This window comes from Belonocnema kinseyi, chromosome 1, assembly GCF_010883055.1.
Source record: "Belonocnema kinseyi isolate 2016_QV_RU_SX_M_011 chromosome 1, B_treatae_v1, whole genome shotgun sequence".
Classification (NCBI taxonomy): domain Eukaryota; kingdom Metazoa; phylum Arthropoda; class Insecta; order Hymenoptera; family Cynipidae; genus Belonocnema; species Belonocnema kinseyi.
In genome coordinates, this window is record NC_046657.1 from 96,512,863 (window position 1) to 96,532,010 (window position 19,148).

The 19,148-nt window shown below is 32.6% G+C and overlaps 1 protein-coding gene across 2 annotated transcripts in view; it reads right to left on the reverse strand.

Moving 5' to 3' along the window:
* The window catches only part of LOC117180487 (active breakpoint cluster region-related protein), a 53,037-nt gene that overhangs the window by 25,935 nt on the left and 7,954 nt on the right, over nt 1-19,148 (reverse strand). Inside the window, exons 2-4 of one of the 2 annotated variants that reach the window (XM_033373060.1) lie at nt 13,654-14,113; nt 2,934-3,186; nt 2,508-2,787 (exon numbers count right to left, since the gene is read on the reverse strand). In XM_033373060.1, the coding sequence (XP_033228951.1) occupies nt 2,508-2,787; nt 2,934-3,186; nt 13,654-14,113 (993 nt within the window). Of the gene's footprint in view, nt 1-2,507; nt 2,797-2,933; nt 3,187-13,653; nt 14,114-19,148 lie in introns of both variants that reach the window. The other variant, XM_033373012.1, reaches the window with a different exon arrangement.

The window sequence follows — 19,148 nt, forward strand, 5'->3', positions numbered from 1 at the left end:
CCAAAATGCAGTACCTAAACGTACTTTATTGTACTCTAATAAATCTTCTAAAGTTTCAGCTCGATATCTTATTTACAAAAAAAGTTCTTAGGTTCAAAAAAAATTCAGTGGACGGAAAAAGTGAGGTCGGTAATATAGGTATTTAGCTGTGTCACATGCCCTTAAGCGACGTTCAGGGGCCTCCTCACTCCCAGACGACAAATTTTATACGGGGTTATAGAATTCGGACCGTCAATTTTGAAATAAAAAAGATCAGTTTCCAATCAAAAATAGAATATTTAAATTTTCAGTAAAAAAATATTTTTTCACACAAAAAAAAAACAGATTTATTTGGAAAACAAATTTAACCCTCAAACGGTGCTGATGTGAATTGGTTTGTTTGAAATGTTAATATTAATTATTTAATATATTAAAAATATAATAAACAACTAGCATATATCACGCATATTTAATATATGTGGGGATAATCCGCTGCAGCTGTGTTTGCGTAAATGCCAACAAAATGAAAAAAACTTCGGGTGCGAATCCGCACCAGTGTACCGTTTGAGGGTTCAATTAACTTTTAACAAGCAGTTTTATTTTCAATCAAAAAGACACATTAATTACTAAAATGATCAATATTTAATTGCAATACATGAATTTTTATTAAACCGGTTTAATTTTCAACTAAAAGAGATCAATTATCAACCAAAAAGTTCAATTTTCATCGAACCTAATGAATTTTTAACTAAATGATGAATCTTCATCTGGATTAGATAAACTTCTAACGAAAAGATGCATTTTTTAGAAAAGAGTTCAATTTTGTACCAAGCAATTTTATTATTAAACAACAGATGGATTTTAAGCTAAACTGATAATTATTTATATTTTTTCTATTGGTCTAAAATCGATATTTTTTTAAAGAATTATTTTGATTTCTAAACTGTGAAAAAATGGCTAAAAAATTAACACCAAATTATTACATACATTCTACCTGATCAAAACAATAATATCGAAAAATATAAAATCATCCTAATGTTTAAAAAATAATTGTAACAAGTAGCAGGAATTACGTCGGAATTCAACTAGTAGGGATTGCGAAGAAATTAATCTTGTTTCTCTGTATCTTAGTGAGTAAGAGCATCAGACAGGCGATCCAAAAGATCTGGGTTCGGATCCCAGCGGAGCTTGAGAGACATTTTTTCACAGTTTAGAAATTAAAATCAATATTTAAAAAATATTAAATTTAGACCAGCAGACAAAAAACAATTAACATCAAATTATTTAATACATTTTATTTAGCCAAACCATAATATAAAAAAATGGAATAGTTGAATTTTAAACAAAAAAGATGAATTTTCAACTGAAATGTTCAATCTTTAAGTGAAATAATTGATTTTAAACCTAAATGTTTACCAAATAAGACAAATTTGATAGAAAATACATGAAATTGAAATTAAGAAGGTAAATCGTCAATCAACAATTGAATAGTTAAATTTTAAGAATAAAATTAAGTTTCAACCAAAGAGTTGAATTTTCAACTAAAATGATGTGATTTTCAATTAGAATAGTTGTTTTTTTTCCGGTTTGAAGAAACTAATTTGTAACAAAAACAAAACTAATTTTAACGAAATAATTACATTTTCGAATAAGGTGATGAATTTTCAACTAAAATGATGAGTCTTTAACTAGAATCAATTTTCATCCAAAAGATTAATTTTCAGCCCAGAAGATTAATTTCTACCAAAAGTCAAAATTTTCAACTAAAAAATATCATTTTTTAATCAAATATTGAATAGTTATATTTTCAGTACAAAAAATAATTTTAAAAAATGTCAAAAAAATTGTTAAAGTTGCAACTGGAATTGATAAAATTTTAAGTGAAAAAATTATGTTCAGCCAACGGAAAAACGAATTTTCAATAAAATAGCTCATTTTTTAACCAAGGAGATGAAAATTTAAATTAAATGAATCCTAAACAACAAAACATTAAATTTTAATAAAAGAGTAACTCTAGACCAAGTAATTAAATCTTCATTCAAAAAAGATGAATTCGGAATCAAAAATGTATTAGTTAATATTTCAACTAAAAAAGATTAAAATTTTTAACGAAAAACAATGGGATTCTATCAAAAAGAACACATTTTCAAACAGATACCTGAATTTTCTACTAAGGCCAATTAATTTATACCCATAAACAAAATAGTTGAATTCTCAGTTTAAAAAATTGATTTCAAACTAAAGAAAAAACGAATTTTCAAAAAAATAGTTCAAAACAGTAATATAAATCTACTTTCACAAATGAAGAATCATTTTTATTCAATTTAATATTGTAATTTAAAATAATGAAGCACGCTCTCAAAAAATGCCCTGAAATTTCCAGGTTCTTCCAGGTATATAAAAATGTTCTGACAATTCCAGGTTTTCCAGGTAGGGTAGACACCCTAAGTGATTTTAAGATCGAACCTAAATACAGATCTAGACTTAAAATCGACGAATAACCCTAATCCATTTGTAATTCAACAAACCTGCAACATAACATTGAGACATTCGACATAAATGGTTTCGCTCTCGACAACGGAATTAACAATGCACTTGACCATCGACGTCCTGTCATCTTCTATTTCTTTCCCCTTTTCTTGCCTTCTAGGAGTCGTCGGCGTTGGTGATTCAAGACTTCCTTCACTCAAGCTCAAAGGCTCTGCATCGCTGCTTCCGGTTTCATTATCGGTCGATAGCGCCCTGAGGAGGATCGGCGGAGCAGGACTCGGACCCTCCTCATCTTCGCTATCCATTGCGGCCCTGTGTCTAAGGAACCAAAAATTTGATACGAAAACAAATTTACTAGCTGAATGACCAAGAGGAAGAGGAGGTAGGTTTAAAATAAAAGAGGGGCAAAACCTGCAACTAAAAATGGAAAGCAGGAGACACCAAGACGTCTTAGTAAAACTTACTGGATGAAGTAGTCGATGTTGACGTAGTTACTCTGATTCCCAGGGGATTCCGGAAGCGAAGGCGGCCTCCGCACAGGAACTTTGCTTCCATTGTTGTTACTAACTACTGGAACTCTTGAATCTATGTAAACATATTCTCCAGTTGGGTCCAGAGGTACGGAATCATAGTAAGGCTCCTCCTCTGACGCTTCAGCGTCTCCATCTTCTCCATCTCCATCTCCGTCTCCATCTTCGTTCGTCGCTTTTTCAGAATCTGCATTAGAAGTAAAAGACAAACATTTACTTTTACCGACATAAATTACAAAAGTAAAAATGTTCTATTATTTTTTAAGTTCTTTTGAATTTATTACCACTATTTATTTTTGTTCTGACAAGTTATACATTTAGTAAAAAATAATAAAAAATACTCCTCCAAATGAGAGGGTGTCATGGACGGGAGAGGCGATAGAGAAGTATCAGAAGCAGTTGGGCAACGTAAGCTTTGAGAGGGAGTCGAAAAGGAAAAAGAGATGGAAGAGGAGTTGAGAAGTTTTAAGACAGAAGGGGACGTGTGGAAGATAATTAATAGGTTTAGGAAACGTAGGTGGGGATGAGTGAGAAGATAGGGAGCGACGATTGAAGAAAATTTTTTAAGGATTCATTTCAGGGGTTAGATACACGGAAGAGAGATGAGGGGATTAGAAGAACGAAGGAGGTAGATGGAGAGAAGCTGAATGACGAGGAAATAGACAAGCAGATAAGGAAGTTGAGAAAATCAAAGGCAGCAGGACTGGACGGGGTAGAGAACGAAGCGTGGATGTTTGGCACATAAGAGGTAAGGCAGAGGCTTAAGGGGGTAGTGAACAAATTATAGAGGGGAAAGGGATTCCCAAGACGGAGGAGGGAGGAGTTGGTCGTACCACTGTATAAGAAAGGGGATAGGGAGAGGCAGGAAAATTATAGAGGAATTACGCTAATGAACACTGCGTACAAAATATACGCGATGGTGTTGGCAAATTGGCTGCGCAAGGATGTTGAGGGGAAAGGAATATTGCCGGAGACGCAGGTGGGCTTTAGGGAGGGAAGGAGTACTATTGACAATATTTACGTCTTGCAGCACGTAGTGGATAGAGAATTAACCAAAAAGGGTGCCAATGTGTACGTATTTCTTGTAGATCTAAAGGACGCGTTCTTTTCGCTGGATAGGGGAGGTTTTTGGAGGCAATGGAAAAGAGGGTAGTTAAGAGGCGCCTAATTGAGAGGGTAAGGGAGGTGTATGATGAGTCGAAAGACAGGGTGAGAGGAGGGGAGGGAATCTCTGAGGGATTCTGGATGGATAGGGGGTTGAGGAAAGGGTGCTCGCTTAGCTCAACGCTTTTTGCAATTTTGATCGCGGATATGGAAAGTAAGCTAGCGGCCGGAGTGGTAGGAGGACTCAGGATACGGTCACTCGCATGTGCAGATGAAATAGTGCTGCTAGCAAAGAGTGAAGAGGCTTTAAAGGAGATGATAAAGAGGTTGAGACGTTACTTGGACAAGAATAGGTTAGAGTCAAATGGGGTCAAAAAGGTTATGGTGTTCAGGAAAGGTGGTGGGAGAGATGGGGGAGGGGAGTGGAAGTGGAAGGGAAAAGCGGTACAGGAGGTGAAAGAATTTGTGTACCTGGGCTTCCTGTTTCGAAGGAATGGGGAAGTGGATGGTCATATAAAAGAAAGGTTGAGAAGGGCAAATGTGGTGATGAGGCAGGTGCGGGGGCTGGGGAAGAAGTTGTTCGCAGATGATTTTGTAAGGAGAAAGTTGGAAAGTAAGTGAGGAGGTAAATAGGATACAGGAGAGGTATGTCAAGTGGACTCTGGGGTTGGCAAGGAATACGCCGAAATATATTGTCAGAAGGGAGACAGGAAGAACGAGTTTAGGGATTATAACAGGGAGTCAAACGTGTAAATATGAGGAGAAATTTTTGGAAGAGGGGGGAAGTAAGCTGGTTAGGGAGTGTTGGTGGGAGAAGGAGAACAGACGTAGTGGTGCAAAGTCAGGATTTGATAGCGAGAATGAGATGCGGTTGCATGGAGAATTATAATAGGTTCTGGCTTTCTAGAGAGAAGAGAATGTGTGAATTGTGCGGGAAGAGGGATGAAAAAGTTGAGTACTGGTTGGAGGAATGTGAAGAGGTGGAAAGGAGTGGGATAAGCATGGAGGTATTGTTGCATGAAAGGGGCGACAAAGGAGCTGTAGCATGGGTGAAGGGGGTGTTGGGTAAGATGGAGAAGAAGAGAAGGAAGGAGGAAGAGGAATGGAGAAGGAAAGTTTGTAAATAGGAGAGGAAGTAGATGTAAGAAAACTGTAAATATTGTAAATAGTAGTTAAGTATTAGGCGTGGCTGGCAATGCGAGGCGTAACGAGGAAAGAGAGACATGCGTGCGAGGCGAGGCGCAACGAGGAAGGTTAGGATATAGAAGCGAGCGGATTAGTTATAAGGTTTGGATGGATAGTAATTTGTAAAAGATAGCTGTAAAAAAATTCTTTAAAATAATGGAAGTTTAAGCAAGTCAATTTTTTAAGGTCAGCAGGCCGACAAATAAACGTTTATCTTTCTAGAAAAAGTAATATTTTTGTACATTTCTAATACTTTGAAGAATAAAATATATAACTTTTTTGCGATTTCATTCGACAAGTTATGAATACTTTAATGTCCCGCATTTCGACAAATTCTCGGCTAAGCTGCCTAAACCGGGACGAGTTGTCGCTGGCTGTCTCAGTTTCGGACAATTCAAACGTGAGTTGTGCAATTGCGTTTCCATTACTGAGACGGTTGCTTTCGCTGTGCTTTTAATTAAATATCGCAGTATTGTGCTAGTGACATATCAAAAACATTGTTTATAAGATATAAGCTTGCCGTTCAATTGACTATTCATTATAAAAAAGTTATTCAAAGTAGTTTATTGAAACCTCCAATTCTAACCTTAAATTTTACCAACTGCTTAGGCAAATAATTTATAATAGTAACTCATGAATTTAATTTTTAATAAAAATGAGTAAGTATGCATAAGACTTAATATTATACATTAATATGAAATATTATGAATATTAATAAGATTAATATTATCAATTTACTTTTTTAAGTGAATTAAGTAAATTAACTTTTCTTTTGAAAATTTATATTTTCGAGTTAAAAATATAACTGTTTTGAAGAAAACTTACCTGTTTAACTTGAAAATTTAACAGTTTGGTTAACATTTTTACCTTTCTTGAATGAAAAATCTTTTTGAATTAACATTTAAACTATTTTCTTGAAAATTCGTCTTTTTGGTACGAAAGTATATCTTTTTAATTGTAAATTTCATCTTTCCTGGGCAAAAATGAAACTATGGTTGAAATTTAATCGGTTTAGGTTGAAGCTTCAACAGTTTGATTGAAAAGACGTTTATTTTTTAAATTATTTCGATTGCTTTCAATTTGTAATTAGAATCTTTTTTGGTTAGAATATCAACAATTATACTTTTTGACCAGAAGTCACTTTTTTTGGTTAACCTAATATTTCCAGTTTCTTGAAAATGCTTGAATTTTAAAATCGAAAAATATACTAATTTTCTACCAAAAAAGATTAATTCTTATCAAAGAATATAACAGTTGATATTTCAACCAAGAAATGTTTTAATTATAAATGAAAAACAATTGAATTCATATGAAAAAACACTAATTTTCACACAAACATTTCGACTTATAACCAAAAAAGATCGAATTTCTACCAAAAGACATGATTTGTTAGCCAACGAAGAAAGATTAAATTTATAATTAATATGATAAATTATCGAATGAAAAAGACGAGTTTTTAACAAAATAGTTGAAATAATAATTTAAAAATATTTTTGAGACAATAAGGTTTTCAACCAAATAATAAAATTTGTAACCAAAAAATAATTGAAAATTTTTTAATACTTTTTTCAATTGATGTATTAACTTGAATTAAGATGAATTCTAAATCCAAATTTACAACCAACCAGTAGAATTTGCAAGCAAATTGATAATATTTAATTTTAAAGCATACTGACTAATTTTATTGACAAATTAAATTTATGAGTTACTATTAAATTACTTACCTAAGTAGTTAGCAAAATTTGAGGCTAGAATTGGAAGTTTCAATAAACTACTATGAACAGCGTTTTTAGAATAAATAATCAATTGAACGGTAATCACAATCCATTCTTGCTTTTTAATGTATTTTATAATAATTATAAGTAAATTGTGCCATTTTATTTTGATAAATCCCATTGGATTTCCCTTGTATATTCTCGCTATTCTTCGACGATGAACTTAAACTTACATATTAAGGAAATTTGGACAACAGATAACTTCAGAATTTCTTTTTTTGTGATTGAACTGAGTAGATTGATTTTTCTATTAAGAATTTAGCAAATGTCCAGTCAAAAATAAAGCCGCTTTTATTTTTGCCGTTCAAAATTAAAGATTAAAATTTTTTAATCTTCAAAATCTTTTTTTTTTGTTTAAAAAAAAGAACGTTTTTAACAATTTGAACCATTTCAAATCGGACTGAACCAGTTTGAATTGGTTCCAAATATACTGAAACGTTTTCCAATTGATTTCAAACAATGTTAAAACAGTCTTGAGCTTGTTTCGAACATTAAACATGCAATTTAAAAATATAAAAAAACTTAATTAAATTCAGTAAACTTGGAATAAGGGTTGAAAAATTCGAAGGAATTCAAAAGAATTTAAGGAAATGACTAAGAATTCGAAGTAAGGTTCAATACTTCAGGATCAATGAATTAAAAACGTTTAAAAATTTTAAAAAAATCTTTTGATTAGATGGAATTGAGTAAATTTAGAAGAATTCAAGTGAATTACAAAAATTCAAGAGAATTCCAAAGAATTTAAAAGAATGCAGGGTAAATTAATAAAAATTCAAGGTGAATTCCAAAAAATAATTTCAAATCTCTTTAATTCTTTGAAACCCTACTAATTTCTAACCAAAAAAATTACAAACAAATTTAAGTTGATTTAGAGAAACGAAAAGAATTTGATGAAATTCATGCAAAATCAAACTGAATTAAAAAAACAATCAAGTGAATTAAGAACAATTCAAAAATATGAACAAATTCATTTAAATGAGTAAGTTCGAAATAAGTTTATAAAAATTAAAGACAATTTAAAAGAATTTGATGGAATGCCTAAGAATTTAAGGTGAGTTTTGAATACGGCAAGATGAATTAAAGAAAAACTTTTTAAAAATCCACTGAATTTAGAAGATTTCAAAGTAAAATGATTCCAAATAAAATGATAACAATTCAGGTCGAAGTCCAAATGAATTGTAAAAAATATTTGAAAATCTCTTGAAATCTTTGAAACCCTACGAGATTCCTGATTTCATGTGATTAAATTCTTTGAAATCCATTAAAATATTATAAAATTCTATGCATTCTGATGATACTTTCCGAAATCCTGAAAAAATGATTCAAATAGCTTGACAGCTCTTAAAACACCAAAAAGTCATTGAAATCTTCGGCAATCTTATGAAATACCTTTAAAATATCCTATAATCTTACAGGTACTGTAAAATCCTTCCACATCTTTTGAAATTCTTTAAAATGGCTTCCAAATTTTTAAATCCCTTAAATTATTGAAAAAAAGTCCAGAAATCCCTTGGGAAATCCTTGGAAATCCCTTGAAATTGTTTGATTTTAAATCGCTTGAAAATGCATTGGAATCTTTTAAAATGCCCTAAAATATTTTAACGTCTTTGAAGTTCCTTCAAACTATTGAAATAAATCAATAATTTCTGGGAATATTTTTTAATTTCTTAGAGTATTTCAAATGCTTTGATATGTTTTGAAACCTCTGGAAACTTTATAAACCTTTTGGAAACGCCTAGGAAAAAAAATATAATGTTCCGTGATTGAGGTTAGGTTGCATTGTTGGGATAGTTAGCGGTCAAAAATTTAGAATTTTGTTAGTTCGTTAAAGTGTGTTTTTCAAAGATGTCAAGAGATTATTTTGCACTTTGATAAAACAAAAATGATCAAAGACTGTGATCCTTCTTAGAAATCCTATAAGACTTTTTAAAAATCCTTAAACTTCCCCGAATTTGTTTTAAATCCCTTCAAATTCTTTGCAATAATTTCAAATCTTTCTAAGTATCTCCAAATTGACTAAAATTAATTTAAATGACGTAAAATCTTACAAATATTCTTAAATTCCTTTAAATCTCTTGACAATCCTTAAAATCTTTAAATTTTTGAAAATAACTTAAAATATTTTCAAATAACTTTTTAATTAATTGCTTAACATTCCTTAAAGTCACTAAAACTTATGGAAATATTTTTAAATCCTTTAAAAATAAACTTTAAAATCCCATCAAGTCCCCAGTTATTCCTTAAAATCACTTAAACTCTTGGAGATTTCATGATTATCCTTAAACTCTTCCGAATTTTTTTTTTAAATCGCTTCAACTTCTTTACAATAGTTTAAAATATTTCGAAGTTTCTCAAAATTGACTCAACTTATTTCAAATCTCTTAAAATCTTTTAAATCTCTTAAAAATCATTAAAATCTTCGAATTTTTAGAAGGCCACTAAAATTGTCTTGAAATCTTACAAAATGACTTTTAAATCCTTTAACCTTGTTGAATTATTTCTGAATTATTTTTAAATCCTATAAAAAGAAACTTTAAGATTCCACCAAGTCCCTAGAAATTCCTTGAAATCACTTGAATTCTTAGAAATGTCGTAAGATTTCTCTAAAATCATTAAGGGCATGTGACACAGCTAAATACCTATATTACCGACCACAGTTTTTCAGTTCACTGAATGTTTTTTTGAACCTAAGAAGTTTTTTTGTAAATAAAATATATAGCTGAAACTTTGGAAAATGTATTAGAGTACAATAAAGTACGTTTAGGTACTGCATTTTGGTAGGAACTTCACTGAAAATTATTTCATCTTTTTTCTGAACCTCAACATTTTTTGAATGTTCGAAATTTTTTTATACATAAAAGGTTGATCTCAAACTTTGAGAAATGCAAGAGCCGAAAGAAAACTACGTTTAAGTACAAAGCTTAATAATAAAAGATGTAAAAAAATATATTTCAACAATCAATTCCAACGGCATCAGCCGGTAACGCTGTACATGAAAATACGAACCCTCTACAGCCTCGTCTAGTGGCCGCCAGGTTTCGTATTTTCGTGTACAACGTTACCGGCTGATGCCGTTGGAATTGATTGTTGAAATATATTTTTTTACATCTTTTATTATTAAGCTTTGTACTTAAACGTAGTTTTCTTTCGGCTCTTGCATTTCTCAAAGTTTGAGACCGATATTTTATGTATAAAAAAAAGTTCGAACGTTAAAAAAATGTTAAAGTTCAGAAAAAAGATTAAATAATTTTCAGTGAAATTCCTACAAAAATGCAGTACCTAAACTTACTTTATTGCACTCTAATACATTTCCCAAAGTTTCAGCTCGATATTTTATTTACAAAAAAAGTTCTTAGGTTCAAAAAAACATTCAGTGAACTGAAAAACTGTGGTCGGTGATATAGGTATTTAGCTGTGTCACATTCCCTTAAAGTCCTCTGCATTTTGCTGAACTCCCTTCAACTTCTTCGAAATAATTTAAAATATTATAAAATTGACAAAAATTAATTCAAATTTTTTAAATCCAAAATCCTATACATTTTCTTAGGCTCCTTAAAATCTCTTACAAAATCCATAAATCAATCAATTTCTTTAAATATCTTGAAATCTCCTGAAATTCATTAGATCTTTATTAATAACTTTTCAATAACTCGTTTGAATTTCTTTAAAATCACTAAAACTGTCGTAAAATCTCTTGAAAATCATTACATATTTTTGAACTATTTTTGGATTATTTTTAAATCCTTTAAAAAGATACTTTAAGATTCCGCCAAGTCCCTAGTAATTCCTTAAGGTCCCAGAAGCTGGAATTACAACATTGTCATATCGACGTCGGCACTATGCCATAATTTAGTGCTTATTTAGTGCCAATTTATGCTGCAGAAAAAAAATTTTGTGCCCGGTAATTTTGGCCAAAAACATGTAGTAATGCTAGCTTCAGCTGAAGCCACAAATCCGCTATGCGAAACTCGGAAACTATTAGTGGTATCAAATTCTCCTTTGCGAAGGAATTTAGTGCTAATTAAGTACTCTGGACTTGTGCTAATCAAAAAATCCGGGCACTTTTTTTTACCAAAAACGTGTGGTAATGCTAGCTTCAGGTGACCCTGATATGCGAAACTCGTAAACTATTAGTGGTATCAAGATCTGCTTTGCGCAGGAATTTAGTGCTAATTCAGTGCTAATTCAGTGCTAATATATTCTGCAAAAACTAAATTTTGTGCCCGGTAATTTTGATCGAAAACATGTAGTAATGCTGACTTCAGGTAACTGCTATATGAAACTCGGAAAATATTAGGGATATTAAGATCTGCTTTGCGCAGGAATTTAGTGCTAACTATATGCTCTGGATTTGTGCTATGCAAAAAATCCGGGCACTTTTTTTTACCAAAAATATGTGGTAATGCTGGATTCAGGTGACTCTGGTGTTATGAAACTCGGAAACTATTAGCGGTAGCAAATTCTTCTTTGCGGAGAAATTTAGTGCTAATTAAGTGTTCTGGATTTGTGCTATTCAAAAAATTCGGGCACTTTTTTTACCAAAAACGTGTAGTAATGCTAGCTACAGGTGACCCTGCTATGTGAAACTCGGAATCTATTAGTGATATCAAGATCTGCTTTGTGCACGAATTTAATGCGCAATATATCCGCATTTAATTAGCACTAAATTCCTGCGCAAAGCAGATCTTGGTATCACTAAGAGCTTCCGAGTTTGACGTAGCAGAGTCACCTGAACTCAGTATTACTACATGTTTTTGATCAAAATTACCGGGCACAAAATTTAGTTTTTGCAGAATACATTAGCACTTAATTAGCACTAAATTCCTGCGCAAAGCAGTTCTTGATATCACTAATAGTTTTCGAGTTTCAAATATCAGAGTCACCTGAAATCAACATTACTACATGTTTTTGGTAAAAATTACAGGGCACAAAATTTAGATTTTGCAGAATATATTAGCACTTAATTAGCACAAAATTTTTTCGCAAAGCAGAATTTGATACCACTAATAGTTTCCGAGTTTCGCATACCAGAGTCACCTGAAGCCAGCATTAATACACGTTCTTGGTAAAAAAAATGCCCGGATTGTTTGCAAGGCATAAATCCAGAGCACTTAATTAGCACTGAATTCCTGCTCAAAGAAGAATTTGAATACCACTAATAGTTTTCGAGTTTTGCATACCAGAGGCACCTGAAGCTAGCATTACTACACGTTATTGGTAAAAAAATGTGCCCGGATTTTTTGAATAGCACAAATCCGGAGCACTTAATTAGCACTAAATTCCGTCGCAAAGGAGAATTTGATAACACTAATAGCTTCCGAGTTTTACATAGCGGAGTTGTGACTTTAGCTGAAGCTAGCATTACTACATGTTTTTGGCCAAAATTACCGGGCACAAAATTTTTTTTCCTGGAGCATAAATTAGCACTAAATAAGCACTAAATTATAGCATAGTGCCCATGTCAATATGACAAGGTTGTAATTCCAGCTTCCAGGACCTAATTCCTTAACATCACTCGAGTCCTTAGAAATCCTTAAAGTCCTCCGAATTTTTTTGAACTCCCTTCAGCTTCTTTGAAATCATTTTAAAAATTTCCAAATTGACTCAAATTAATTAAAATCTCATAAAATCCTTAAATTTGTTTAGACTCCTTAAAATCTCTTGAATATCCTTAAATCATTCAATTTTTTTAAATCGCTTGAAATCTCTTAAAATAGATTGAAATCTTTAAAAATTCCTTGTCAATCTTGAAACTTTTTAAAATTACTTTTAAATCCTTTAAAAGAAAATCTTAAAACCTGTCAAGTCCCTATAGTAATTCCTTAAAATCACTTGAATTTTCAGAAATTCTTGAAGTTTTTTTTTAAATTCCTTCAACTTCTTTAAAATTATTTAAAATTTTAGAAATTGAGTACAGTTAATTAAAATCCTTTGAATTTTCTTAAAATCCTTAAAATATAAAAAAATTACATTCCTTGAAATCCCTTCAAATTAATTAAAATCTTTTTCAATAACTTCGCATAAACTCGCTTGATATTCTTTGAAATCACCTAAACTGCCTTAAAATTTAATCAAATCTCTTGCAAATCCTTAAACCTTTTGTGAATTTTTAAAAAAATCTTTTAAATTCCTTTGAAATCGTTCAATTTTTCTGCATTCTTTTAAAATCCTTTCAAATTTTTTGAAATCCTTAAAAATCTCTTGAGAAATCCTAAGATCACTTAAAGTCTTTTAAAATCCTTTAAAGTCTCTTTGACAGAACTTTATTTGATATGAAACTACTTAAAATCACTTGTTATCAAAAAGTATTATGCTTTCTTAAAAGCAAAGCTATATCACGATTTTTTACTTAGTTTCGCCAAAATTAATTAATTTCAGTCAAACTCCTATGTATGTATAAAAAAATTCCTATGAATCATTTAAAATCTCCTAAATTAGTTAAAATACTTTTAAATCTTAAAAATCCCTGCAGATTGTGAATGTGACAGCATAGGGACCAAATCATACAATGGGTTTAGACATAGATTTTCGGTTTCTAGCTTTAGATTTAGGATTAAGGGATAGAGATCTTGAATATCAAATTTTCGAACCTTTTTCATCTTCTTCTTTAACACTTTCCTCGTTTTTATCCTTCTTGGAACTTCCAGTGACTTCGATTACTGTAACGTAATTGCTCGGAACATCCGGGTTGCTGTTCCTCCTAAACTCAGGCACTTTCTCAGGACTCCTGGGAATTTCGCTCTTCGGTCTCCGGTGGTAATTCAATGTGGAACTTAATTCTGAAACGCACTTATCCTGTAGAGTACTGATGTCCTCCCGAACTGGAAGGGCTGTTGGTAAGGTTTCACTATCCTGAATCGCAGAATCGTTGAGACTATTTTCCGCGGTGTGAAAGCTGTGACTTGGAGACTCGGTTCCGGAGGCTCTGGACTCTGCCGATGAGGCTGAATTGTTCGCCAACTGCTTGTGGCGCTCAACATCTGCCAACAGCCTTTCAAGATATTCTACGTAAAATTCCTCTTTTTCTAATTCCTCCCTTAGAGCTGCGACCTGTAACGAAATTTAAAATTTTAGATTATTGTAAAAATCGTATGAAAGACGCTTCTCTTGTCTAATTTATCCAAGAGGTATCATTTATAAATTATTAATTTGAAATTTGCACAATGTAAAATTAAGAAATTTACATTGCAAGCCTTTAGCAGCAAACACTTTTTAATTAAAAGATTTTTGAAAATAAGCTGAAAATTTAACATTGAAAAGGTTTGGAGCACAATAGCTTGTAAACACTTTTTTAATGAGATTTTTTATTAGTATTAAAGATATAGTATATATATCCAAAATAAAGATTGAAACGTTTCAAGCTCCACCTTTAAAAAATAAACATTTCAAATATAAGTATTCGGCGTTAAGTAGTTTTAAATCTAAAATGTTTGCATTTTGATTCAAAAGGTTTACAGATGAAAGTTTACAAAATCAATGTTCCAAATTGAACCATTTACATTTTACAACTGTAACCTAAATCATATTTAAATCTAATTATTTCAAAGTTAAACATTTATAATTTAATTGTTTTAGGTGTAACAAATTTTACAATCCTACACTATAAAAAACTAAAAAAATTTCACGGTTGTTATTGGTAAAATTACACAGAAAACTTTCTGTACTATTACTCTTGGAGTATGGGGATAATACAACTTGAAGGTTAGGGTTGCGAATGAATTTGTAATGTTACCACTCCTAGTATGGGACTATAGAAAAAACAAAGTAGAAGTACATTTTGACTTCTCGAATCTATCACGTTGAGAGTCAGAAATAAAGTGGCTTACTTCTAACGTAGTGAATTTTCTTCACGGTTGTAAAAGTACAACATTTTAGGAATATCGATAATTTATGTAGTAATTGTGCACTTTCTTTCTTAATAAAACAAAAGGTTGTTGCAAAATTCCAAACTTTTGGAAAAACTATATTCAAAATTGGTAAAAGTGTTCTTAAGAATGGTAAAAATCCTAAACATGAATTTAATTTTTTTTATACGTATATATTTGATCTAAATTAATAAAGTTAAGAGAATAATTATATGTGTGTAATGTATAAAAATATTGCTTAAGGAACATTTTATAAATAGAAAAATTATGAAGTTCGGCAATAATAGAATTAAACTCGAGTCCTGGCTGAAAGCAGAAAATCAAAATTGTGAACGCGGCGGGAATCGTCAACCATTCGCCATAACAGCCATAACAGCCATAACTGCGCGAACGTGCGTTTGTCGAAATGTTTTTTGTTGTGTCACTTTGTGCTGTTTTATTCAGCTCTGGGTTTATAATAAAATCGTTTTCGGAAAAAATTACATCATAAAACAAATGATGTTTAAGCAGCGACCGATCATGCAATTAACGAAATCCATGATATTGACGCTAATGGGCATGCAGAAGTCGACTTCGATCCAATTTAATTTTTATAAACGCGAAGAAATGCTATTTTTGTAATAGAATAATATGAGAGTTTATTTTTATAATATTACACATTTCTCTCAGGAAATTGTAAATCTCAGGAAGTGGTAAAATTACAAGAAATATTTTTTACAGTGTAGGTTTAAAATTGGACAACTTTGAACCTTAAAAGCTGAATCATCACAAATTGATCCTCTTGGAAAATTCAACAAATCTGAGATTTTCAATCTAAAATGATTTTTTTTGCTTTGAAGTAATATTTAAAAAATCTGTCCGCTCGCAACTTTAAGCGCGCCTAGGGCTCGATAATTAATTTATCTTTCGCTTCACGCTCGGTCTTTGTATTTTTCCCGCATTCGTGATGTCCCGGAAGTTAGATCTGCAAACTTGTTTTTTCTAAAAAATTTAAGTTGTGCTAAATTGTGCTAGACTTGTGCTCATTTTTTCCGTAAATATTTTTTTCCAAATAAAAAATTACGGACACAATTTTTGAAAAACGTTTTTTTTTGCTAGATCCGCAACTTCTTTCTAGAGTAAAAAGAAAGGTTGTGCTAGGCGGTTCGAAGTATACGCAATTTTGTGCAAGAAATAAAAATTCCAAAAACCTAACCGTTAAAAAAAAAAAAAAAATTTATTATTTTTTGAAATTTCGAAAAAATAAAAGCTGTGCTAAGTTGTGCTCGACAAACGCAATCTTTATTCCATCTAACAAAATTAAGCGAGATCAACATTTCTCCTACGAAAACTCAAAAAGTAAAGTCAAAAAACATAAAATGTCAAAAATAGTAAAATTTCGAAAAAATAAGGGCATTTGTCGAGAACAAATCAGCACAAGTTTCATTTTTTCGAAATTTGACTATTTTTGGACATTTCGTGTTATTTGAGTTTACATTTTGAGTTCTCGTATGAGAACTGTTGATCTCGCGTAATTTTATTAGAGGGAATCAAGACTGCAGGACTTACGTTTCCGGCATGAAAGTGTAAAGTATTGGGAATTGTGGATGCTGAGTTTTTCTGATATTGTGATGAAATTTGAGGTGAGTGAATTGTGGAAGTGTGTGGTAGGGTGTGGAGGTGAGAGATCTAATTGAGGGATTGTGAGATTGCAAAGGGGAGGTAGATATTTTGGAGGATTGAGACAGATTTGTGTGGAAGTTTGTTTGGAGATTTGTGACAGGGTGGGAAGACGGTGTTAACGGATTGGTAATAGCAGGGTTGGGTAGCGACAAAGAAAGGCGTGACAGGTAACAGACAGCGACGATAGAGGCAGGGAAGATAGAAGGCGGGAAAATTTGAATTTTATTAATGGCTAGTGGAGCGAGTATCTCCTCGGAAGAAACAGAATTAGAGCAGGAAGTCTTCAGTGCGCCGAAAGAGATAAAGGAAAGGAAGGCAAGGGGGAAGTATAAAAAAACTATAGAAAAGGAAAGATTGAGAGCAAAAAGCGTAGGGTCCATAGAAGCATTTATCAAAAGGAAGAGAGGGGAGAGGAAAAGCAGTGAAGAGAAGGAAGATATCGGGGCAAGTATAAAATACCAGAAAATGTTTAGATCGCCGCCGGAAAAGCAGAGTTTGGTAGGGAAAAGCGATAACAGGGAGGGTGCCGACGGTAGCGGAGATGAAAATGAAATGTCGATGAAAGAAGAAAGGCTAAAGGAAATTAGAGAAGTGTTGATAGAGGTAATGGGGATTTATGAAGAAAAGCAGGAGAGAAGGGGAGAGGAATTAAAGAAGGAACTCAGGCGGGAAATGGCTGACGTTAAGAAAGAAATAAAAAATGGGAAGAAATCAGGGAAAAGTTGGAAATGAGGATGGAGTCATTGGAGCAAAAACTAGAGAAGCAGGAAGAAATTAATAACACAACGGTAGAGGAGATAAGAGGTAGGATGAAGAAACTTGAAAGCTCAAACGGGAATTGCGGTGGGGGTGAGAGTGGGAATAAGGAGATAGAAAGGCTGAGAAACATAGAACAAAGAATAGAGAAGAAAGAGAGGGAAGAAAGAAAATTGAACATAGTGATAAAGGGTATAAGATTAGAGGGGAAGGAGCTGAAGGAAGGGGTGGACGAAGTACTAAAAAGGATTGATGCTAAGGTAGAGATAGAGGAAATGCGGAATATAGGAAGGGAAGTGAGAAGAGGGGAGATAATGTACTGGTGAAACTAAAGAAATGGGAACATAAGAGGGAGGTGATGACAAAGAAGAGGTTATTATATGGTAGTCCGGAGAGAATGGAGGATGATTTGACATGGGTAGAAAGGAAGATGCAGTATAAATTAAGGAAAATAGCGGAAGAGGAAAGAAAAAAGGGAAAGAGAACATGGTTTAAGAATGGGAGAATTCAGGTAGATGGAGTATGGTGGGATTAGGATGAAGAAAGGGAAGAGATAGTAAGAAATGAGGTGCAGGAAAACTAGAAGAGGAAGGAACGAGAGATAGGAAAATAAGAAATAGTAAGAAGGAAAAAAAGATAAGAAACGAAAGTAGGGAAGAATGGAAGATTTGTTACTGGAATATAGCAGGATTAGAGAGAAAGGATAAGGAGTTTATGAGAAATTTGACACAATGGGATGTAGTCATAATGATGGAGACGTGGTTAGATGAAAAGGGATGGGAAAGAGTACGGGGAAGGTTACCAAGTGGTTACAAATGGCAAGTGCAAAATGCAAAGAGGAAGAATAAAAAGGGCAGGGCAATGGGAAGAATAGCGATGGGAGTAAGGAATGAATGTATAACAGGGAAAGATAAAAAAGACAGGAATGAACAAAAAGAAGGAGTAATAGTAGAAGAGGCTATGATAGGAGGAGAGAAGTGGAAGGTAGTGGGGATTTATGTGAACGGTGATATGCAGGAAAAAGCAGAGGAGATTAGAGAAATGATTGAAGAAAATAAAGAAGAGATTAGGATGATAATAGGTGGTGATTTCAATGCGAGAACAGAAGACAGAGGAGGAAGGGAATGGGGAGAAGAAAAAGGAAGAAAATCCAAAGATAAGGTACTAAATGGGGAGGGAAAAAGTTGTTAAATTGCTTGGAGGAGTTGGGATGGTATATCTTAAACGGGAATATAGAAGGGGATGAGAAAGGAGAATATACACGCTCAGGAAGTGAAAGGGGAACGGTAATTGATTATGTGATAGTGGATGATGAGGTAAGAGAGAAGGTTAAGAAACTAGAAGTAGGAGAATATATTGATTCGGATCACTTTCCCTTAATAGTGACATTAGAGGGACAAAAAAGGAATAGCAATATGAGTAAAAGGGGAGCAAATGTAAAAAGTGTAGGAAAAGGGGATTGGTCAAGGGAAGGAAAAAAAAAGTTTCGAGAAAAAATAAGAAATATCAAAATGGGAGAGGGAAATGTGGACGAGGAGATGGAAAAAATGATAGGAGAAATAAAAATAGGATTAGCGTGCACAAATAATAATGAAGTTAGTAAAGGGGGGAATAGAAGTGAGTGGGATGAGGACTGCAAAGAGAAAAAAAGGAGGTCAGAAAGGAATTGAGAAAATGGAGAAAAGAAAAAAGTAATGGGAAAGAATATAGGAAAAAAAAGAAAGAGTATACTGAATTGTGTTATCAAAAGAAAGAGAATAAAAGGTTTGAGGAAGAGGCGGAGAAGGCTAGGACGGAAGAAG